The sequence below is a fragment of the Tauraco erythrolophus genome, chromosome 8 (assembly GCF_009769465.1).
Source record: "Tauraco erythrolophus isolate bTauEry1 chromosome 8, bTauEry1.pri, whole genome shotgun sequence".
Lineage (NCBI taxonomy): Eukaryota > Metazoa > Chordata > Aves > Musophagiformes > Musophagidae > Tauraco > Tauraco erythrolophus.
The window spans coordinates 12,671,416-12,694,920 of record NC_141472.1 but is presented as its reverse complement, the minus strand read 5'-3'; the positions used below and the strand labels follow the sequence as shown (position 1 = coordinate 12,694,920).

Sequence of the window (23,505 nt, the reverse complement as noted above, 5' to 3'; positions counted from 1 at the left end):
ATGCTGGTTCCCGGGCCGGGCGGCGCGGAGCCCCACATGGGCCGGTGCCTGGCCGGGGGCGGGGCGGAGGCGGTGAGTGCCGAGCGCCTTCCCGCTGCTGCGCGCAGAGCTGTTCTCTCGGCGCGGAGCCCGGACGGCGGCGGTGCCTGTCTGCTCTCTCTCTTGCGCTGCCCGCAGGTGAGCGCGGGGCGCGGCGGCTGCCCCGGCCCTGCCCGGGGAGTGCGGGCCGGGGGTGCTGCCCCCGCCGCTCCCCCCGCGGCGGCGGTGCGGTGCGGGGGGGTGCCCGGGGATGCCCGCGCGGCTGGCAGCCCGGCCCGTTTGGGGCGCGCGGGAGCGGTGAGCGCGGCCGCGGGGGTGAGGCGGCGGAGCGAGGCCCCGGCCCGCCGCCCTCTCGCCCGGAGATGAGGCGGCGGAGCGAGACCCGCGGCCCCCCGCCCGGTGGGGGGCGATGGCGGCGCTGCGGGCCCAGCGGTGCAGCACCGGCGGGGGGCGGCAGGGGGCGAGCGGCTCTTGACCTTGTGCGCGTGTCCTGGTGGAGCGGGACATGTGGCCGGAGGCCCCGCGCCGCCGCCCGCCCCGGGGGGCCCGGTGGGAGCCCGGGACCCTTCCCCGCTGCTCTGCCCTTCCCTTTCGCCTCCCCGGGGCTGGTCGGTCGCGGGAGCCTCGCCGGGGCGCCCGATGGAACGGCGCCGCTGCCGTCGGCGTGCGTTAAACTCTAGAAGTAGCTGTGCAAAAGCAAGCCGCTTATACTTTTTTTTTTCCCTGGGTTTGTTTTAATCTTTCAGACATGCTCCGTTTACCCACGGTATTCCGTCAGATCAGGCCAGTGTCCAGAGCACTCGCCCCCCATCTCACGCGAGCGTATGCAAAGGATGTGAAGTTCGGAGCAGACGCGAGAGCTCTCATGCTCCAGGGAGTAGACCTTCTAGCAGATGCTGTAGCTGTCACCATGGGGCCAAAGGTAACGGAAGATTCGTGTTTGGTTTATGTTAACGCTTTGGCGTGGTCGAAACACCAGTGAAAAGCAGTTGTTAGTTCTCGGGGGAGCTGCGTGATCACCACCTGCAGACCTCTAACACCCTGATTTGGGGCACAGACAGACTACCTTAAGCAGCCATGTTCTCATCTTTGTGGCCTGAACCACGGTGATAGTGCGTGTGCCTTTCATTGTAACCGAGCAAAATGAGATCAATCGCTGATGAAAGATGCAGTGTGTTTGTTTAAAGGCTTTGAAGGTGAAGGGGATTTTCATAACGGGTTACCAAGGCTCGGTTGATGGCCTGTGACAATGCAGTAATTTAGCTGACTGTATCATGAAGTGAGCTAATTCGTAAGCAATTTTTTTTTTTTTTTTACAAATTACGATTTTGTATCACTTTATCGTTTAGTATTAGCAAGGTGAAAGAAACATTAAAAGTGAATGGTCGGTTTTCAGTTGACTAGTAAATGTTACCAGCTTAAATGAAATTCCATGGCAGTGGCATTCATTTATGTTGCTTATAGGACAGAATATAGTGTGTGATTCCCTGTAAATTCCAGACCTTTTGGAAAACTAGCTGCTGTATTCTGCATAGTCATGCAACATGCAGTAAGGCTTGAGATGAGACTCCTTTTTAAGGAAGAGATAACTGGTTTCGTTTGGGCTCGTAGGAATGTCTGTAATAAGATGGTAGATCTTCTGAAGGTTGATTGACCTCTGTAAAATTCACCGGTGTGTTTCTTGTGGGTTTTTGGTGCTCTATTAGCTTTATTCAAAGACAAAAATGCCACAAGCTGAGTAGGTGAGGTTAAGGAATGGTGATGTCAGCAAGCTGTGGCTGTTTTCCATAAAGGAACAAAGTTTAAGTGTAGCCAGTTAATTTAACTCATGGTTTTTTGGATCAGGCTACTTTGTGAATGCCTAAGCATAGTTTTAATGCACTGGTTAAAGGGCAGGCAGTTCCTGATGCAACTTACTGTAACCTGGGGTTTTTGTTCCAATGTTCTCACTTTATCTGCTGTTCTCCATGTGCTTGTAGAGGTTTAGGGGTTGTGCTGTACTGCCTGATTCTGCTTCCAGCATTTTTAAGAAATACCTCTCTGGTGAGGAAAGTTCCCTATGGCATTGCTCTGTATGTAAAGAATGTGGTTTGCAGTCTCACGCAACCTTTTGATACTGCTGCCAACATGCTGGTTACTTTGTCAGAACTAGTTTATGTGAGTGCTTGGATTCTTGATAGGCAGGACCATTCAGAATGCGTGTGTTTTTGCCGGTGGTGGTCCTTTCTTCAGAACATGTATTAAGTGTTTGTTGAGTGTGAGTCCTTTAATGTGATCAGTTATAAGCAGATTTTGTTGTGCTGCTCTCCTCATAGCTACCAAACAAACATTTACAATAAGACTATGTCAAAATGGAGAATAAAATTAGGTGAAACAAGGAGAGACTACATGAAGAACTTACCAGTAGCAGGATCCCCAGAGAGTGATTTCCTACTCTTGAACCACTTTTAGATTTAGGAGAAGTGCAGGTCAAATTAAATCACTGTAAGAAGTCAGATTATGCTTTTTTTTTTGGCATAATAGTTTCATAGCACAGAGCTAGAATTTGGTAAACTCTTCTGCAGGTGCAGCACTGGTAAGTGAAGCTTAACGTTTCTTGTGCAGCTTCTTGGGCTAGTTGTACTTCAGAAGCAGTGTAGCCTTGTCCATGGCAGGGATCCCAAGACAGTTAAATCACTGAGGCAGATGTGAGTGGGCTCCGTGCAAGCGAGGAGCACAGTGAGCCATAGCGTGCTGTCCAGGAGTCCTTAGCTTGCTTGCTTGGCATGTAATCCAAACTGGTTGGAGCTGAAGCTGCACTGGCGTGTGGTCAGCTACAGCAGTGGCTCGGCAGGGCCCAGTGTGGCCAGCTCTGAGCTGGGCCTGACAGGCCAGGTGAGGGGACTTGGGCAGGGTCAGCTGGGAGCGACAGTGGTGAGGTAGGGCAGTTGCTCTTCCTTCGCCTCTTCCAGTGGCTCCAACTGTCAGGCTGGCTAAGGAGTTTCAGGGCAGCAGCAAAGCAGAGGTGGTTCCTTATGTTTCTGCTGCCTCCAGCTAAAAGAACGTGATTGATTGGGGCAGCTATTAAAGCTATTGAATTCATCTGGGAACAAGCAATCCTCTTGTGCAGGTGCCTCTGCCCCGTGTTCCCTGTGTGGTCCGTAGTTTCCTGTGTTAACTGTGTCTGTAGCTATTGCATAGGGCAGGCCAGCCTTTTAAGGTGTGTTAGCTTGGAGTGTTTGAGAAATTATTGCAACACATTAGCAGAGATTTGTTAAGTATTCTCAGTTCTCTTTGCTAATGACTAATAAGGTTTGCAAGTGTCTGGTGTGTGGTTTATTTTTTTTTTTTAGAATGTGCAACAAATTGAGTTTGGCATTACCGTTTTTCAGTCACATAAACTTCTAGTCTGGTTTGGTGGAAATTTTGCAAAACTAGTTCAGTGTTGATGTGTTTTAATTTTAGGGAAGAATACCAGTATTAGAGGGACTTTCTTCAATTATTTTTCTCTCTAAGGCCAATCTTATTTTAGTTGTAGACTTCTGAGTCTGTGGTATTAAGCATTGTGACTGGGGAATGAAGCCTTGTTCTATGGAAGTATAAAACCTTTGAGCTGGTTTTGCAGAACCTTCGCTATGTGTGTGCTTGAAAAAAAGTCCCAGGTGAAAGAAAGCTGTGTGCAAAGTGGTGTTTCTGTTCTGCTGTGGCTGCTCAAAAGGACTTTCATCTTCATTTGAACTCTTAGAGTAACATGGTGTGGATTATGTGACTTTGATGTAATATTTGTTCTTTGTCACCCTAGGGAAGAACAGTTATTATTGAACAAAGCTGGGGAAGTCCCAAAGTGACAAAAGACGGTGTGACAGTAGCAAAGGCAATTGACTTGAAAGACAAATACAAAAATATTGGAGCCAGGTTAGTTCAAGATGTTGCCAACAATACGAACGAAGAAGCAGGAGACGGTACCACTACTGCGACAGTGCTTGCACGTGCCATTGCCAAGGAAGGCTTTGAGAAGATCAGCAAAGGAGCTAATCCAGTAGAAATCAGGAGGGGTAATTTTTTTTTTTCCTCCTTGTTTTTAATGTTTAATCACTGTCCTTTTATTTTTCGTAGCCCAAATTTGACTGGCTTCCTGAATAAGTTGCCTTTTTTTGAAGCACCACATGAAGGTTTATATGAATGAAGAGCGATGTGTAGAGAACCTGCTGCTTTTTTCTGTTATGTTACTTACTCTGAACAGTTCTTCATTTTTCTAATAATTTTACTATTTTATATGCAGTTGCACGTTTAATTTCTCATAGGACTCAACTTAAAGCCATTTGTGCATTTAATTAATTTTTTTTAGTATATGAATTTACTGGTGCCATGTAAATAAATTTGCCATAAATTCCAATCATGACGGGAAGTATGTCACATGGATTCCAAAAAATGATCACTAGATAGACAAATGGCAACGTGGAACTAGAATTGCCAGTCACTTGTTTTTGAATGTGCAAGCTTGATGCATTTTTGCAATGTGGACTTCGGTTTGGAACTTCACTAGTTTGTGGAGGTTTTTTGCGTTTTTTTCTGTGCTGTGTACCTTGTTGTGTTCGCTCACAAATATCCTGTTCATCTTCACTTCAGGGGTGATGCTTGCAGTTGATGCTATCATAGCCGAACTGAAGAAACTGTCTAAACCTGTTACAACTCCAGAAGAAATTGCACAGGTAAAAAAACAAAAAAAAAACACACAAAAAACCCACGAACACAAAATATTTAAACCAAGTTTACATAGCTATTTTTCAGAAAAAGTTTTGTCGTCAGGTTTAACAGAGCCAGGCTGTGCGTATATGACACCTGAGTATTTTTTCTTTAGATTCAGAGTAGGTTTCATTGAATGATCTTTGTGATAACGCTTTCATTTTCTTGAGTTGTTTAAAGTTCCCAGTATTCTGCCTTCAACTACGCTGCTGGAAGTTATTCAGAAATAGGTAGTTTTTCTCATCTCCCAAGTTTCATTCTAAAATGTGGTCTTAAACCATAAGATTTGTGTACTGGGGAAGAACTGACGAGAACAAAGTGTTTGTGGGTGAGACGGGACAGCAGACTTCTGGGGGTGTTGTGAATCTGCTGTGAGAGGTTCAGGTTGAGGTGGATCCCCAGCTGGGTCTCAGGCACCAGCTGTATTTGCCTTCATGACAGATTTCTTCCCATGGCCACAGATTCAGGTGGTCTGGGTGTGCTGCACGAGCCCAGTGTGCAGAGTCTGGCCGTGCACTTGAGCTGACGGAGAGCTGTTAGCCTTTCTCATGGAGATCTTGGATGCCAGTGTGGATGTGCCAAAGTCAGCTGCCCTGTCGTGTCAGGAAATGTTAGAATTGAAAACGGTTGTTCTGATTTTCTTTACAAATCGCTTGCATTGTGAAATGAGATTAAATGGGTTGCTGTTTCAGGTTGCCACAATATCAGCAAATGGAGATCAGGAAATTGGCAATATAATCTCCGATGCAATGAAAAAAGTTGGACGAAAGGGTGTAATCACTGTTAAGGTAAGAACTGGCCAACATGCGGACCAAGTGCAGAGTGTCTCTTCTCCAGTTAGGGCTGACTTTTGTGACGTGATGTAGCCACTGCTGCTCACATATGGTATCCCACCATAATTCCTCCCTCCCAGCTCCTTTAGATAAGGGTTTGATCGCTGTTGCTTCTTACAGTCCTTTTCTTTTGAAAGGGGAAGCACATGAAACTGACGTGGTGCAGAGCCTTTAGCTCTGTTAGCATAGTATGCTAAAAATGTACCTGTGCTTTTGGTATTAAATAAGGGATCTTTAATGCTGGCTTGCTTTCATCTAAACAGGATGGAAAAACTCTGAATGATGAATTGGAAATCATTGAGGGTATGAAATTTGACAGAGGCTACATCTCTCCATACTTTATTAACACAACCAAAGGTGAGTTAACAATAACACGTGTCAGATACCTTGCAGTGGCTCTTGTAAGTTAGAAATAACGGTACCTTTTATAAAGACTTCACAGTCTGGTGCACTGCGTGCCATGGCAATAGCACAGTGCAGCCCTTCCCCATCAGAAACTTGGAATTCTTGCTAAAAACCTGTAGTCCGCTAAGTGTAGACAGTGTCCGTGCTAACATCAAGCTGGCCCTGCAATGCTCCAGAACAAGGTAGAATGAACAGTGGAGTCTTGGAGAAAACAATTTGTGTATCTCTTTTTTTTTTTTTCTTTTACACCATGGAAAAGTGCAACAGTTGCGCTAAAGCAGCTCCTTAAGTTTAAGAGAATGCTTGATACATTTTTCTAATCAGATTGTTCAGATAGTGTGTGTTGTTTCTGCAGGGCAGAAATGTGAATTCCAGGACGCTTATGTTTTAATCAGTGAAAAGAAAATTTCTAGCGTACAGTCCATAGTTCCAGCTCTTGAAATTGCCAATTCTCACCGCAAACCTTTGGTCATTATTGCTGAAGATGTTGATGGAGAAGCCCTCAGCACTCTAGTCTTGAACAGGTGAGGCTTAAAATCCATACTTGTAGAGAAATACTGCTTTTTCTCTGTGTGTGTTTTCATGCTTTTAGAGGAAGATGCACTTCTGTATGTATCTGAATTTGCTACAGTGTAGTACTGTTGTCTCTTCTCTTGCCAGTACCAAAGAAGTGGCAGCTCTTGCACGTAGCTGTACTTTGTATCAGTTTGGACAGAATTTCACTTGTTTCCTACCTACCTTTTTGAGCAAAACCAGCTCAGTTCACGAAGGTCTCTTTGTTTCCTTGTTAGATCTGTACTGAAATAATTGGGGTTTAATGATTAGGCTTGTTCTCTGAACACATGTGGAATGTTGCTCTCTGAATTCTTCTCTTCAGACTGAAGGTTGGTCTGCAGGTTGTTGCTGTAAAAGCACCAGGTTTTGGTGATAACAGGAAAAACCAGCTTAAGGATATGGCAATTGCTACTGGCGGTGCTGTAAGTAATGATGTTTTAATTGGCTTTTTGCTCTAAGAAATGCTAATGGTATTTAAGGAGGAAAAGAACATGTTTTTAGATCCATGGCTTGTATCTGCTGTGCTGCAGGCTGTGTCCTGTTCTTTCAAGAATGTAACAGTAACTCTAATGCTTCAATCTTTTTTTTTAAATATAGATATTGATAATTGCTGTATAACACAGCTCTGACCGACCAGAAGTAGTATGTCCTTTTAACTGACTGGAGTTACACACAACTTCCTCGCAGCACTAATGTTGTTAAGGGGAAGGGGGAACATCAAGGGAGTTTCTTAGAAATAGCAAAGCTTTCTTGCTGCCTTACAAAACGGATTGCCTCATAATTGCCCAGACTTAGTGTGGCACACATAATTCTTTTAAATGTTTGGAATAGACAGGATAACTTCCTGTTGTACCCAACTTCTCAGATAGTTGATGTGCTGATGGGTTGTACTGATGTCCCTTTATACTGCCTTTTTTTTTTTTTTACACACACTTCAAAATGATACCATGATACTGGGATCCAAAGGTGGTTGTTGGAATAAAACTTGGTGTTTAAGCTACATGGTGCACAGAGTAAGAGAACTGGCAAACTCTGTTCCGAAGTCAGTTTAGTGCTGATATTGGTAACTTGGCAAAATAGAAGGAAGACTGTAACACAACTCTACTTTCCAGGCACTTTGAATCTGTGAGTTATGTTAGTCATGAGGGAGAAGTCGGCAGCTCCCTTTTCCCTGAGGGCCAGTTTGTGAGATAGCGGCACACCTGGAGTCTGTTAGGAGAAGGGAGGAGTTTTGTTCAGCTTAGCTGCAGTAGTGTGATTATTTGGCACTGTTAGCCTGTTGTGTGTGTTCATGTGTCTATAAATAAAAAATTGATGTATGGAGGAGCTGTGAATTCCAACTTTTCACATAATGTGTTTCAGGTGTTTGGAGAAGAGGGTTTGACCCTAAATGTGGAAGACATTCAGCCTCATGACTTTGGTAAAGTTGGAGAGGTCATTGTGACAAAAGATGACACCATGCTTCTCAAGGGGAAGGGTGAAAAGGCCCAAATTGAAAAACGTATTCAAGAAATTATTGAACAGCTAGAAGTTACCACAAGTGACTATGAAAAAGAAAAACTGAATGAGCGATTGGCCAAACTCTCTGATGGAGTAGCAGTATTGAAGGTGAGAGGTTAAACTCCTTAGGAAAGTGGCGGTATCCGTCCTTTATTGCTAATCTGGGTTACTGCTGTGTGGTTGTCTCCTAATCTCGGCAGTTGGTGACTGTTAAATTTTGCAGCAGCAGTTCTGTAGCCAGCACTGCTCTCCCACCCGGGCTCCTTGCATGGACCTTGACGTGTGGCTTGCTTCGTGTAGGTTGGTGGCACAAGTGATGTTGAAGTGAATGAGAAGAAAGACAGAGTTACTGACGCTCTGAACGCGACCCGTGCTGCTGTAGAGGAAGGCATCGTTCCGGGTGGCGGCTGTGCGTTGCTTCGCTGCATTCCAGCATTAGATGCTTTAGCTCCAGCCAACGAAGATCAGAAAATTGGTAAGTAAATCACCTGAACGTGTGTGAGGAAGTGTTAAGAACAGACTTTCTTCTGTCCTGAGGCTTTACAAGATTAACTACAGATTACTTTCAGTGGGTTTGTTGTTTACTTGATCTTTAGAAGCCCATATCCCCCTGGTATGGTGGTCTCTGCTTTTCCAGCAGGAAGGGGCTTTCACTGCCTTCCTAACTTGGATGTGAAAGAACCAATAGCAATAAAGTGGCAGTACCTCCTGCAAGGAATTGCGAACCATTGAAGGAAGAGTTGGGTTGACTGTTGCAGCCATAAAATCTAAGAATGCCTAAGAGATTGTGTCACAGATCAAATGGAAAAAGGCTTTGTGCCGTGTTACAGCTCTTTGCTACCTTTTGCAGAAGTCAAACTAAAATGTGTGTGAACATGCTGCAATAATTTCACTTGTTGTCAAATGTCAAGGAGCAATGAACTTTTTTCCCCTGGAACAGATAAAAATAGCTTATGTTCTTGCTCAGAGGGCTCTCTTTTTGTATTGACCTCCAGCACATGAGTCCTGGCCTTGGCAACAGGAGCAGCATATGTAATACATAATTCTAAAAATAAGTAATTCTATGCGTGCTTTTTCTTATAGGCATTGAAATAATAAAGAGAACACTGAAAATCCCAGCAATGACTATTGCGAAGAATGCAGGTGTTGAAGGATCATTAATAGTTGAGAAAATCCTGCAGAGTCCATCGGAAGTTGGCTATGATGCAATGCTTGGGGACTTTGTAAATATGGTAGAAAAAGGAATCATAGACCCAACGAAGGTAACTTAAAATAGCCTTTAACTCTCAGCTTTCCTTCCTGCAGCTCATGTGATAGTCAGCAGGTATTAAGCTATTTCTTCCCTGTTTTTAGGTTGTGAGAACTGCTCTGATGGATGCTGCAGGGGTTGCATCCCTCTTATCAACAGCAGAAGCAGTGGTGACTGAAATTCCTAAAGAAGAAAAGGAGCCGGCAATGGGAGGAATGGGTGGGATGGGTGGAGGAATGGGAGGTGGCATGTTCTGAGTCCTGGGATAGGGAAGCATGGTGAACTGAGCTGTTTAAGACTGACAGTTCCGACTTGAAAAACTTCAGCTGTCAGTGCGAGAGGGTGGATAGTGACTGAAGCGAGGCTGGTGTTTAAAAGAATCACTGTAACCATCAGTTACTGGATTTCATTTAACACACGTGTAATTGTTTACAGTCATTGTCCATGCCTACAGATAATTTATTTTGTATTTTTTGAATAAAGACATTTGTACATTCCTGATAACTGGGTGCAAGATCCATCTACCAAGGTCCTGATTTAAACTTAAGGCACTGGATATTCTGTTTCAGAATTCATTGGTGCTTGCCAGTACTAGGAAGAACTTGGAAGCCACTGTGTGCGAGACTAGACAATTGTGTACAAAGTAGGCAAATATACAGTTATGTGACCTTTATGTAATAAAACAAGCTGCTCAAAAGTTACGAAAAGTATCACCTTATTCATCTGCACACAAAGCCATAGTCACGGGAGAACCCTGACAGCCTCCTGCTGCTTCTAAGATTTAATAGAAATCTGATACGTGTTTCCCTCCAGGAAACATTCCTTTGTCTAGGATGTTTCTCAAATAGAAGTGATTTTAGTTGGGGTAAAATACCTAAGCTGAACTGACGCTACAGTTCTTTGAAATATTAAACAATGCTATGAAAGTAAGGCACGTGCATGGACTTTATTTTGCCCTGTCTGTACTGTTTGTTTCATGTGCTGGAACAGGACTGGTGTGTCTTCCAGAGCTGTGGGAGGGCAAGTGCCCTGAGGGTAGGAAGCAGGTAAGTTCTCTTTGCTAAGAAAGAGTTACAGGATTTCAAATGTTTCTCTTGCTCAGGTGTAGTATGTGGTCACCTCCTTGCCTCAAGACTTGCAGTCTTGTCTTCCAGCTTTCTGGTAACAGGCTGAGGGATTTGGTTTGAATTACTTTGCACCAGATGCTGCTTTACCCTTAAAAATGACAGCTTTGCTTTACCACCTACTGCGTTCTTTGACCTGACACAGCTGAGAACATTGTGTAAAATCTTTTGTCTGCTTTTCAACTCTGCTTTCCAAACTTCAGAACAATGGTGTTCCCAAACTTGTCTATGTTTTTGCCTCTGTCTCAACAAACAAAATTGTTTTACCACTTCTCTGTGCTTTAAAACTGTCCTCTTAATCCAGCTGTCACTTTCCCCAGCTTCCTACCTTTAATAGCAACTATCCTTCATCAACAGGATCTGTGAAATTTCAATTGCTCTTTCTGGAAAAGCATCTAAATGGTCTGAAACTAGTCTAAATTGTCCTGAAACAGGCTTTTCTATGTTATTTAATACACTATTCTGTAGTAACCATGTGGATTATGGACACTTTGGAGAAAGGTCCAGCTTAAACACCTGACCTGAAGCTTTACCTAATTTCAGTATGGGGAATCTGGTAATTCAAGGCAGCATAGAGACAGGATTTAAAATCTGTTCAAACCTATTCACTTACATTTCTTTAGAGACTGGAAAGAGACTATTAATGTCAGGAATAGAACTACTGAAAATGAATTTAATCAAGACAGCTGGTACCATCATAATGGGACTGATAATTAAATGGTAGTATGTGAGTGAAATGAAACTTGGAACAAAGGTTTAGCTCTGTATTGTTGCTTTTTAAAGACAACTGGCCTTGGTTGTGCTAGTCTGCAGTAACTGGAGGACAGCTTGTTCCCTTCTGGGGAGGACAGCACTGCCGTACAGAACATTGTGCATCTATGCCCTAGCCCTCAAAGAGGTAATGCTCCCTGACAGCTGAGAACCCCTGGCTACAGCTGAAACTGCTGCCCTCAGCAGTTTAATTTCTGAAAACTCAAGTGTGGAGGCTGTGTTGTTTTTTCTGGTGTTGTTGCTGGTCAGAATTCAACAGTGGCTGGAGGCTCCTGACTTGCCCTTGTAATTCACTTGGATTAGAAGCACCTGCTGCTTGGTGCTTGACAAACTGTTCCATGCTCCCCAAAGCCAGAATGTCCGTTTCCCTTTGCTTGGCCAGAGTTGATGCTGTTAAGTCACATTCACACTACTAATAACTTAAACTTGCGTTAACATGTTACAATACCGAAAAAAACCCACAAGCTTGGATAAGGCAGAACTTACACTGTGATTACACAAACCCTTTGGCGAGTTAATAAATGGCAGCCTGAGATATCTTGTGTTACAGTAGCTGCCAACTGGTACTGATAACACTCGTAAGTTGCACTTGATGGCAGCTCGAATACTCTATATACATCTAGCTGAGCAGGTGTGTGTTGTGCAGTATAAAGTCACACACAAAGCTCAGATATGAAATAGATGCCCCAAAAGAGGAGCCTGCACCTCTTGTACAAATGAAGTGTACAAACAAGTTTGTAACGGAGGCTGTTACAATTTCCCTTTTACGTTTGATGAACTTCATGAAGCATTAGCTCCCGAGGTATGCTTGTTTCTGGGCCGTGGAGCTTGGATGCTCGTCTTTCAAAGGCAGCTACCATCTGCTTTACCACTTCATCAAAAAATAGCGTAGCGAGTTTTGAGTGTAGAAGTGAACGAAATTCAAAAGAAACCTGTTTAAGAAAAGAGAGAAGAACTGTTTTTCCTGTTGTGGTAAAATGCTGCTATAAACAGACAACTTCATTAAAGATCTTCAGTTGGTCTGCAAGTAAGCTGTGGGAGAAAGAACAGTTAGAACAGAACTACAGATGAGTGTGTGAAGAAAAGCCCTACTCTTGGTCAGAGGACTGTCTCCCTGGCCATTTCAATTAGAATAATTGTTCAGTTCTCTGAAGTAATCATTTTCAATCATTTCCATTTATCTAAACTAACTGTATTTTACTTAATAAAGGATGCATCACAAAACATAAGTAAAAGGCTTGAGATAATAAACTGTCAACCAACAATAACTTCAGCTACTTTGTGCACAGAATTCACCTGTGGGACAAAAGTTGTCTGAAGAAAATCCTGCACGGCAAGACGGCAGACTTAGAAGTAAGCTGGAGCAAACCCAAGAGGCATTTAAAAGCAGCTTGAAATAGCCACCTGTTAAATACCAACACTAAACCAGTTTTTCCATCTTGGTAGCTGTGGTTACAGCATGTTCAGACAAGAGCAATTTACTGACTAAAGCTACAAGTCTGTCTGTGTGTGCTGTTATCTCCTACCTGGACACCTCCCGCCCTTGGCCTTCGCTGTCCTGACACAGGCGGCCAATGTCACAGTACAGACATACTGGCCAAGTCCCCTGAACTAAGCCCTTGGCCACCTGCTGCAGCGCTCAGGGCTTAACTTCTAGGTTTTCTTTTAGGTCACTGAATCTTGCAGTTAAACTGAAGCTACTAGTAGCAGTTATGGCAGGGTGAAGGGATTTTGTTTTCTCTCTCCACCCTCAGAAGAAAAGGCTGCTTTTATGTCTAACAGCCTTCAACGAACACTTTTGTGCTGTTCTGGCCTTTGGTCTAATTAAGTAACGTTCCCCTAAGGCTATAGAATCGCATTGTTTTGGAATACACACCTTCCCAAAACAATTCCAGCACTTTCAGGAAAAGAAACAAGTTGCGCTTCTGTGATTTTATCATCACTCCTGCTACAGCATGTTTTTTGGGTTGAGATCTAAGTATTTTTGTCATTCCTGAGAGAAGCTGCACTTGCTCCATTTGGTATTTAACCTGCTGATTTCTTAAGTTGGTTATGAGTAATGCCTATTAACTGGAAACAGTAGCAGAGAAGTAATTAAACTACTTCAACTGGAAGCCAGGTGTAGCTTCATCTACATTTGCCTGACCTCAAGCACCAGTAAAATTGACGTGCCTTTAAAAAGTCAAGACAGTTGTCATACAGAGTTCTGCGGAGCAGGGATGAGTTTGGCGTCACGTTCCGTAACTACGTAAAAACTTGAGGTACAGTATACATTTACAAAGTTTGCAGGTGGCAAGAACGGTGGTGCTTCAATCTATATACCAAATCATTTAAGAGCTGAAACCAAACTAGAAAAGTTCCCTGTTGTATGCATATGTCTCCTGGAATCAGGCTGGCAAAACAGGACACAGTAGCTTGTGGGGACCAGCGTAACCTAAAACTCAAATTATGTTTCCTGAAGCAGAAGAGCATTCTTCAAATCAAAGCTCTCTCTTGAATATTTGTAATTGCACAGTATGTTTGACAAGTTTGTTGTGGGATGCTTATCGTCACTATCTGCACAGGCCCGGAGGCAAAGCAACTGGGCAGGTCAGGAACTGGCAAAGGTTGGAGTCCTTAAGGACTTGCCTTGGCGAGGCAGCCCCCTGCTCAGCTGGCTGCCTTTGCCTCCACTACCTCGAAATGGGGTAAGCAGTAAGAAGGATCTAAAGTGTTTCCCCAAGAAAGTGAAAAATACCATTTTAAGTCTGGTTTTGACTCCTTTTAACTGAAGTTCTTGACCTGAAATGTCAACAGGTGGCTTTAGTATTCGGGGGGGGGTGGGGGGTGTCCTCACAGACTCAGTATTTAGATTTAGGGTTTAAACACTTGCCTAATTCAAGTTTTCTCAACTGATATATGGCTTAGGTTAAAAGCTGGCTTATGTACTGGTTAGCAGCAGGAACAAGGAATTATTTGCCTGGAGAAATGGAAATACCATGAGCAAATAACATGCAAACATGGTTGGTGAATCCCATGAGAAATGGGGTTTTTTTCAGTGCTTATAGATTAATTTTTACTGTTGAACTGTATGAAGTGCAATACAGCAATAAGCTGAAAGTTATTAACCCAAGGAGATTAACCTCCTAGTTTACAAATACTCCAAAAGCTCTTTTAAAGAAGGTAATTTTTAAAGCAGAGTATCCCAGTAGATGGCAGCAGGATCAACCCATTTCTGTGTATTTTTTGTAGCCTGTTCTGAATCCAGCTTAGTTACGTGCTCAGTGCAACACCTACTCTTAACACTGTAAAACGTAAGAAAAAAAAATGTGATGACAGACTAAACAGACAAAATGGAAAAGCAATAACTTGATTGGAAAACAACTTGTCTAGGAGTAACAGGCTAAACCAGATACTGGATTTACAGAGCAAGAGTTTTGAGCTGCAGTGATATCCCATCATAGAGTAGAAACACAGCAAAAAATCTATTATACTAATATTACAGAAGGAAGGAGTAAGACTTAAGATACATGAAAGACTAAAATTAGAAGCCAAGAAATTAAATTGACCAAACTGCAGGCCAAGCAGGACAGATGGGGGAATACCTACTTTCTGGTACTAAGAGTACCTAGGCTGCAGAGTAATTACAGGAAATAGCAAGGTAGGTTTAGCATTTCTCCATCTGTATTTGACTGTCGAAAAACTTCAGCATGTTTAGATGGAATGGTGAGATATACCAACTCCTAGACTGTTTCGTGGTGTGCGCATACCTCACAGAAGACTGCTGTCTCTGAAGCTGCTGTAGTGGTTTCCATGTGGTAAAGCTTGCAAAAATTTTTTTGGATAGTAGTGACTAAAACTAACTTGTTTTCTGTGTGTATATGGTTTTTTTTTAAAAAAAAATAGAACCAGGCATTAAAAGAAAAAAGAGAAGTACAGTTGGAAGATACTGTTTCTATGCCCTGTTTCTAGCATGCAGTACTTACTGAAAAATCCAATGTACATGTCCTTGGGTAACCAGGGATACCTGGGCTGAAACGCCATACTGTTTCCAAGTGATTAAATAGTTTTCCATCTGTGCAGGATGCCTAAAATAAAGTTTAAAAAGTCAAGCTACAATTAGACTTTTGCAGATAGGACAAATTGGTATCACTGAAGTTTGCATTTGCGTTTTGTTAGTCAGTGAAGGTCATGGCATAGTTAAAATTATTCCTATAGTGCAGCCAGCATGAGATCCCGTTTGCACAAAGGCACTTACGGCAAAATAACTGAATTCCTTTTAAGGGAGAAGAAGAATTTTTGTGTTGGGAGTCATGAAACAGATCTCTAGCATGATACATAAAACACCAAAATTATGCTATATACCAGCACTCTGAACAACATTGCTTTAAGCAAAAGATGTGGACGTTTACTGGGTTTATCTACTTTTTTTTTTTCCACTACACGTACAGAATGTTTTATATACTGATATAGAGACTGGTGGTCCTGGGCTACAGGAATGCTTAGCATCAAAACAAACCTGATTGAAGACAAACTCCAAACATCATCTGCCACAAGACACTACTGTGATCAAGAGCTACCGTAAAGTCAGTAAGACTATACACTCAAGTTCAAAGTCAGCTTATACCTTGCCTTTTAGTTACCGGCAAGCCATATTTAACTAACATTCCAGGAATGCTTCCATACAATCCTCCTTTAAAACAACAAAGTATTTGCAGTAGTTGGCTTCATAGTTTTCATGACAATAGGGCGCTTGTTTTCACTGATTTTGCTTTTAGCACATAGAGCTAATTTTGTGTGGCTATAATAGAAAAAGATTGAAAGACACATACTTCAAAATCATCTAGATACAGAAATTCCAAGTCAATTGAGATGATGTAACTTTTTTTAACTCTTTTTTTACAAGTTCTTACTGTTACCACTGCTCCAACAAGATTACCCGTGATGAACAGGTGTTGCTTGTGGTTTGAAAGCCGTGGTGAGGTCAGCCATCTCAAAAACTAATCATCAGCATAAAAATACCTACGTTTTCCTGCCCTGGAATAAGACGCAGTGCCTTGCTACTTCTTCAGAAAGGAGAGCAGCAGAAAGAAGATTAGACACAAAGAGCTGGGCTTGCTTTTCCTGCTGCTGCCAAAAGGGCAGGAAGAATGGGAAAATTGCCAGTGTGTCCCCCTTGCTCCCAACCTATAAGTAGCAAACTCACTCCGTGCCTTCCTCTGCGGCAAGACCTGCTGCTACCAGCCTGATTTTTTCCATTGCTCGAGCACTGTTGCCATAAGCAGCAAACCCGTGCTCATTTTGTTGCCACCAGTAGCCTGCTATGCTACACCACCACGCAAGCTGCCTTTGCCCAGAGTTATTTCTGAGGACAGTGAAGTAGTCCAAACACACAGTCGCTTCTCTAGAAATGTTCCTACAGTCACATGAACAAGATGTAAACTTCCAGGAAAAATAATCTCAGCAGGGAAAACACTAGTAAGTCTAGAAGGAGGAAATGTAAAGAAAAACTTCTCCTCACCACTGTCAGGTCTTTTCTGAGACAAGAAACCCTCTTTGGAGTGAAACAGAGGGAAAAAGAGTTGGTAAGCCAATCTGATAGCTACGTGAAAGGAAAAAGCCAGTCTCGTCAGGGAAGAGTAGAAAGGGAAAGCAGCCAGCATGTAAAATGCAGGTTTTTCCATCGTAGCTGTTCAACTTTCTTAATAAAGGGAGAAAGATAGGGTTTTTTGTTTCTTTCCAGAATCAGTAAGTACCTTGATTAAAGGCACTTTGTGTATTCCCTTTCCAATTCATGTCTCCTCTGTACTTAAACCCTGTTTCTGTTTTGAGTGGTGTCTCTTAAGAGGAAGCCTAGAAAAAAAAAGTGAAATAAGATATCCAAACAATTATCTAGAACAGTAATTCCACTAGTTACTCAAAAAAATACTCGAGATCTGCCACATGAAAGGAGAGGCAGTTTTGCTACAAGAAATCTGTTCTGAGCTGTTCCTAACTAAACTAGATTCGAAACATATAAAGCAAACTAGTCAGAAGATCCAGATGTTGTTTAAAATTTCCCTCTTGACGTTTTTAATTATTGCTCTTGAAAAGCTGAAAGGAGAAGTACAACTCCTCCTCTACTAAACCACTTAATTCTAAAAAATGGACTTTAAATCTACTCTTCTGTCTTCTCATCAATACACTGAATAACAAGTTCTTCAGCAGATCCTACACTTAAAATTAAGACTTCTCCTATTAGCTAGGTAAAATTGTCAGAAGAAAAGTAATGACAGATACCAATTTTGCTAAGGCACCAGAAGCTACAGTTGTCAAGGACAACTTTTAAATCAGTATTAATTTTGCATTTAGAGAGGCTTGGACAAAATTTTAACAAAACCAAACAAAAATGGTGTATCTTCATTAATGGCTGCCAGTTTCTCCAGCAAAAGGAAATCAAAAAGCAATTCCTCCCCCTCCTTATTTTGCAGCTTATGTTTTAAAAGTACATTCAAATTCTCTCCAGTTAACCTAAGTCTTTAAACAAAAGCAACTCAAAGCACTTCAGCATTGATTGTTTTTGAAGCACTAGTGAATTATTCCAATTTTAACAAACAAGTTATGGAAAGTTACAGCTAAGAAAAGAAAAAAAAAAGAGTTACCTTAACTAAATGTGGTCTCACGAGGGTAACAACTGATGTGTACCGCTCCACTACAGGAGGGAATCCTATTTCTAGCTGTGCTTTGCAGTATCCAGAGCGCTTCGATAATATATCTGACCTTTTACACCAAGGAACAAATAGTTTGTAATTCTCCACAACAGCAACAACTTCATACATTTCCTGCATAGAATATCTGGAAACAGAAACATGAACATTAGTTACAAGGTATTTTAACTTCAAATTCAGTATTAGAAAGTTTCAAAGATGGTATAAATGGCAGTTTGGAAGGTGAGCATACAGTCAACTGAAAGCACTACCACTGTTTTTGGAAATTAAAAAGTGGGGGTCTGGGAAAGTAATAAACTGGTAAGTCTTTGCATAAATATGTGAAACGTCACAAAACATCCAGCAGCAAAGTTAGTGAACAGTGAACCTGGTGTCTGCTACTTTCTGCAATATCAGGTAAATACACACGCATTTCAAATGGAAAAATAGTTTTTCCAGCACAGTTGTGTCTTCATTTAGGTAGATCTTAGACATTCCACATAAGTATCTATGCTTAAGGGCTACCAAGATAAGGTATATCAAAACTAAAGTACTTTTTTCATAACGTTTAAATAGCGGAATGTTACTTTCTTTATTTTAGCCCAAATGAAAAAGCTTAATTAAAACAGACATGCAATGGAAAAACCTCACAGCATCACCGAATGGCTGAGGTTGGAAGGGAGCCCTGGAGGTCACCTTGTTCAACTGCCCTGCTCAAGCAGGATAGTGAATTCATGTGAAAGAACATGATGGCAACATCTTAGTTGACTCTATGGCAACATGGCAGTGTACTACATAGCTATGGTTTTTAATTTTAGTTCTGACTCAGAAAAGAATTGAAGCACATGCTTAATTCCATCTGTATTTCAAATGAAGCATATGTTCAACAGTACTTGACAGTGAGTACTATTGGACGAAGGCTCTTTTTAAGCGACTATGCAAAATCTTTTGCAGTTCAAGAACTATCACATAACTGAGTGTTAAGCACAGTAAAAAAAATTATGCCAATAAACAAATAGTTCATATTACTGTGAACCAGAGACAAATCTCAGTCTCATCAAATTAACTGGAATTTTCCCACTAGCTTTAAGGCAAACAGGATTTCAAAATCTTTTTCTATGTGCCTAAGTTTCTTCATCACACAACTAATTATTTTCGTTCTTTCTTTAAAAGAAGAAAAACTCGAGGAGTGAGAAGTACAACATAAGGTAAGTGCAAGCATTAGCACGTATGTGGGACAGAAGGGAACAAACGGAGAGTTTCCACACCTGTTGGTTTATTCCCATTTCAGCAGATGAAACTAAGCATATTCTTCCCTTTCACAGTTGTGGGGTTTTTTTGTCATGGAATAGAAGAATTATTTCTGTTGTTTCTTTCTGTGGGGCAAGAGGTTTGGGTTCCTGCCTTTTTTATACTCAATTTCAGACTGGAAAAGCCTGATCTCTAAAAATTCTGAAAGTCAAAACTCCTTCCTAGTCTCTAATTGGGCAGAGTCATAGCGGCATGTGTCTTCAGGGATGCTCAGTCTTTGAACTTCTAGTGTTTTGGGTTAATGACAGCAAACACAAAATTGGTAAGCATACAAAGTCTCTTTCCACATGTCTATACAAACCCTATAATTCTTCTTTCAGAATATTCTTTTCTTTTATTTACTAGTGGTGCAGCAATGTTGAAGAAAGTTCTTGAAAAGGTATGGCTCGTTACAGGTACTTGCAAAGTAGAAATTCTGGTCATCAGAATACCACAAGAAGCCAAGTGCCTGCAACAGTGAAAACGCTTTTAGATGTGTTTCATATCAGCAAAATAAATAACACATTCAGGTGAGACAAACAATCTATTGTATAACATTCCAGAAAACGTCAGATTCAGATGGAAAAACAAGGGCTTGTAACAGTATAGAAACCATTAAGAACACAAGGGGGATTCCCCCCCTCCTTAGGAGAAACTAAAAATAGCCCCTAGTCACAAGAAAAGTAACTGGCAGAGTAAAATACAAAGGCCTCATTAAATGTTGACTGTACAAGCCTCATATGCACCTAATTTGCAGAACAAGCTTTCTTAATAGCAAAATCAAGGAAGAGAAGGAGGTTCCACTTGGAGAGACCAAGCTGAACTCTGCTATAATCCCTCCGCTGCCATCCTTCTCTCAAGAGGACAGCTTCATTTTGAGAGTCCTTTCAGAAAGTGCACTGCTTACCCAGCTTTCAAAACTTCCTTCAGAAAAAAATCATGTAAAACCTTGGACGCAGTGTTTTCATAAATAAAACTTAACAAATTACTTTCCAAAATGCTAGTAATTCTAAGATTGCACTTCAGTGTTCTCTGTCTACATTGAAATCTAACAAATATTCATTGTGACTAACAGGTCTGTTCTGCTGAATTACTGATTTTGCCTAGATCGAGTCAGCTCAGATGCAAAATGCTACCTCAGAAGGTAAAAATGCCACTGTTGTTTGCTGTCAGTGATTCTACAAACATAAGCTAAAGAGCAACCTAGGTCTTTTACCGTCCTTTCTCCAATTAAACAATCAGGACTGTACTTCTGGATTCAGTCAAAAATGGAACCAACCTTCCTCACTTAGCATTAGGCTTGTTTGGTTGTTTTGGTGGTTTTTAAACACAATGAACAGATAGATGCGGTTTTTTACTAACCACAAAAGTAGTCTAGCAAATTACAGTTACCAATTTTAAACAATTGAAGTTATTATTAACATGTTCTTTAAAATCAACATAAAACTTTGAATTCTAAAGAAACACAGTAATAACCTGGGACTGACCACATTAGTGTATATGGTCACTGTATTAGGAGATAGACAAATGATAAATTGGTATCGAGTTTAGAGGAAAATAATAATCAGCAGCTGACTAGAAACAATCTGTACAGACTTTAAAAAAAGAAATAAGCAACTGATACAAAGCAAGATGACTGACAACACAGGTTGTAATCACTGCAGTTGAAAAGGAATTACTTAAGATGGGAGAGAGGTATGGTGTCAAAATTAAGAAAGAATAGGTCCACTTTAAAAGTCTTCAGACAACAAACTCCGCCAGTGTTTGCAGTTGTACCTCAAGGGACTGGGACATGGCCTGTTTTTTTTCCACACACACTGGACCAGACTGTTAAGGCAAAGCGCTGCTTTGACAGAAACCCTGGAAGGGTGCCAGTACCATTGTAGCTGCCTCAACCAGATTCTTAGAAAGTGTTCAAATGTTTGGACCAGACCTCATTCTGGAGAGCTAACTGAAATTACTTTCTCCACCCAGGGCTACATACAGTACACAGCCCAAACCAGCTGCCAGGTTTCTACTCTTGGTTTGTTTTTTCTACTGTAATGCCATGGCAGTATATTGTTTCACATAGTTTTATCTAGAGTTGTTTCTGCTACAAGGCTGAAAAACAATCTCTACAAACGGTCTTTTAGCTGCTGTAAGACAATGTCCTTTTCACAACTATATTGCCATTCGAGGAAGGCGAGGTTAGGAGAGATTATAACGCTAATAAACATGGTGAGACTTCATCTCTCTCCCAATTTTATCTGAAGAAAAACAGAAAACAGATGCTACGAGAACGTGCCAGGCTCGGTCGCAGTCCAGGAAAGCACACCTCATCAAGAAATCACAAAAGCACAGATTTCAGTGGACTGTCACCCATGTTTTTGCGAACCTGATCAAGGCCGCGGCAGAAAAGCCACGTTCCTGCTGAAGCTCAGACACACCTACCACCTCTGTACTTCTCCCCTGACAGTAATACAGCCATACCCACTGACACTGCTCCTCCTGGCATCCTTCAATTCCTGCCACTCGCTGCTTTCTCCCTAAACGTTTGGGCACTGGCTGCTGTATCACCTGCCTTCCATGACCTGGCAACGAAGCATTTACTGGTGTATGGTACACACACGTAAGTGATGCATAGTCAGTGACTGTTTTTACTCGCTACAAAATTTTCTAAGCCTAAAGATTAACACTTTTTCAAAAAAACGGATCTCAAACTCCTGACTATAAAGACTGAAATCAGCAGTAAGAACAACCCAGAGCAATTGTGTTTACTGTTATCCCAAGTGTTACTTCCATAAGGTTAGTGACATTGTTTATGGTCTGCGAGACATGAGTTGATCTCATTCAAATTCTTTCTCGACAAGCTGTTCACATCCCAATAAATGAGCAAATGTCCTCGTTAGCATCTCAGTCCGAATAAGCACAAGAGACTAATTTACCACTTGAGTCCTTGAAGTCTGCTACTCAGCACAGTAAGGGGTCTGCCGAGCTGACAGCAGGTACGGAAAGTGCACCAGTGACAACTGCAAGACCTGAAAGCAAACCCAGCTTCAAGGCTGCAAATAATACAGCACCGCTTTGGATCCAGCTCATGCTTGCCTAAAACCAGCTGCCAAGATTCTTGCAGCTTACACTAGAAACATTTTCAAACTTAGTTTGTAACTAGTTACTTAATGAGTTTCCTTATAACACTGAACACCCTTCCCAGTAACTGATTTTGCCCTCAAGACGCTAAGAAATTACTTAAAAAAAATAGCTGTTTTTTTTTTTACCAGGATTGAACTATTTTAATATTGCAAACACATCCTAAAGATTAAAACGCAAAGGACATACAGAAAGAAACGTGGTCCAAGTAAGATGACATCGTATCACTGCACAGTAACAATTATGACAAATGACTGCTCAAAATTTGACATCACGAACCAATCTATTCCATTTTTCAGTGTTTTTATGAGAATGACAGCAAGACTTTGAATTTATCAAAGAAACACAGCAGCACTGCTGTAAGAGTACTAACAGGCAAAACTTTTTTTTCTCTCAAGATTTTTAAATTGCACTCTCCTCTGCTTGTTCTTTTTCTTCCAGTTACAAGATCAGCTCTTCTCCCAAAGCATATTTTGTTTCTCAAGTTGTTCCAGCCAGCCTTGCACGCGATCGGGGATAGGGAACTTGTTGCATTATCTGAAGTGGAAAACATCTGGGCGTTTCGCTCAGTTTTTCATTTCTTTTACGGATTGCTCAAAGCTATGCAACTGGCTCAGGCAAAGAAGAGGCAAGTTCACAATCTGAAAATCGTTTGTTCTCTGCATCCGCACTGGCCGCGCTGAAAGGAGCCAACAGGTACCGAAGCCGAGGGCACCTCAGCGGCCGCCGCGGAGCGCAGAGCCGGAGGGGACTCGGGAATACCTTCCCTCTCCCCTTCCCCAAAGCCACAGGCTTCTCTCCGGGGCAGCACCGGGCAGCGCCACGCTCCCCCGGCGGGGACGAGCCGGGCAGGGGCTCGCCCAGCACCGCCCCATGGGCTGCAGGGCGGCCGGCAGCGTTCATGCTGGAGCGTACGGAGGGACCCGCGCGCCTCAGGCGGCCCCGTCCCGCCCCCGAGCCCAGCCGCGGCCGCGGCGCCCCAAGGCTACAGCGGGGCCGCCCGCGGGGCGGAAGGGAGCCGGGTCGGCCGGGCGCGCCGAGAGGCGGTGCGGCGGCGGGGCCCCGGGACGGCACGCCGCCCGCCGCGGCGCGGCCCTGGCTGTCACCCCCGCGGCCGCTCCGCCTCGCCCCGCGTACCTGGCAGCGGCCGTGCACGGCGGCGGGGCGGCGGCGAGCCCCCCGGCCAGCGCCCTACCGAGCGCCCGACCGCTCCGCGCCAT

The 23,505-nt window shown here is 42.7% G+C and overlaps 2 protein-coding genes across 5 annotated transcripts; one reads left to right on the top strand and one right to left on the bottom strand.

Moving 5' to 3' along the window:
• On the top strand, positions 1-11,866 carry HSPD1 (heat shock protein family D (Hsp60) member 1). Of its 2 annotated transcripts, none has more exons than XM_086615472.1 (12): positions 1-193; positions 786-961; positions 3,821-4,073; positions 4,648-4,730; positions 5,457-5,552; positions 5,861-5,954; positions 6,358-6,526; positions 6,880-6,979; positions 7,920-8,165; positions 8,358-8,532; positions 9,141-9,319; positions 9,411-11,866. In XM_086615472.1, the coding sequence occupies exons 1-12, from the start codon at positions 1-3 to the stop codon at positions 9,561-9,563; spliced, it is 1,917 nt and encodes a 638-aa protein (XP_086471598.1). In that variant the 3' UTR covers positions 9,564-11,866. The 2 variants fall into 2 exon arrangements, with proteins under 2 accessions (XP_086471598.1, XP_086471599.1); XM_086615473.1 differs by having other exon boundaries at positions 144-177.
• On the bottom strand, positions 11,864-23,505 carry COQ10B (coenzyme Q10B). Of its 3 annotated transcripts, none has more exons than XM_086615474.1 (5): positions 23,423-23,505; positions 19,479-19,625; positions 17,822-18,014; positions 15,167-15,268; positions 11,864-12,133 (listed from the first exon to the last, which is right to left on the bottom strand). In XM_086615474.1, exons 1-5 carry the CDS (start codon positions 23,503-23,505, stop codon positions 11,966-11,968), a joined length of 693 nt encoding a protein of 230 aa, XP_086471600.1. In that variant the 3' UTR covers positions 11,864-11,965. The 3 variants fall into 3 exon arrangements, with proteins under 3 accessions (XP_086471600.1, XP_086471601.1, XP_086471602.1); XM_086615475.1 differs by having other exon boundaries at positions 23,447-23,505; XM_086615476.1 differs by lacking the exon at positions 23,423-23,505 and adding an exon at positions 21,932-21,951.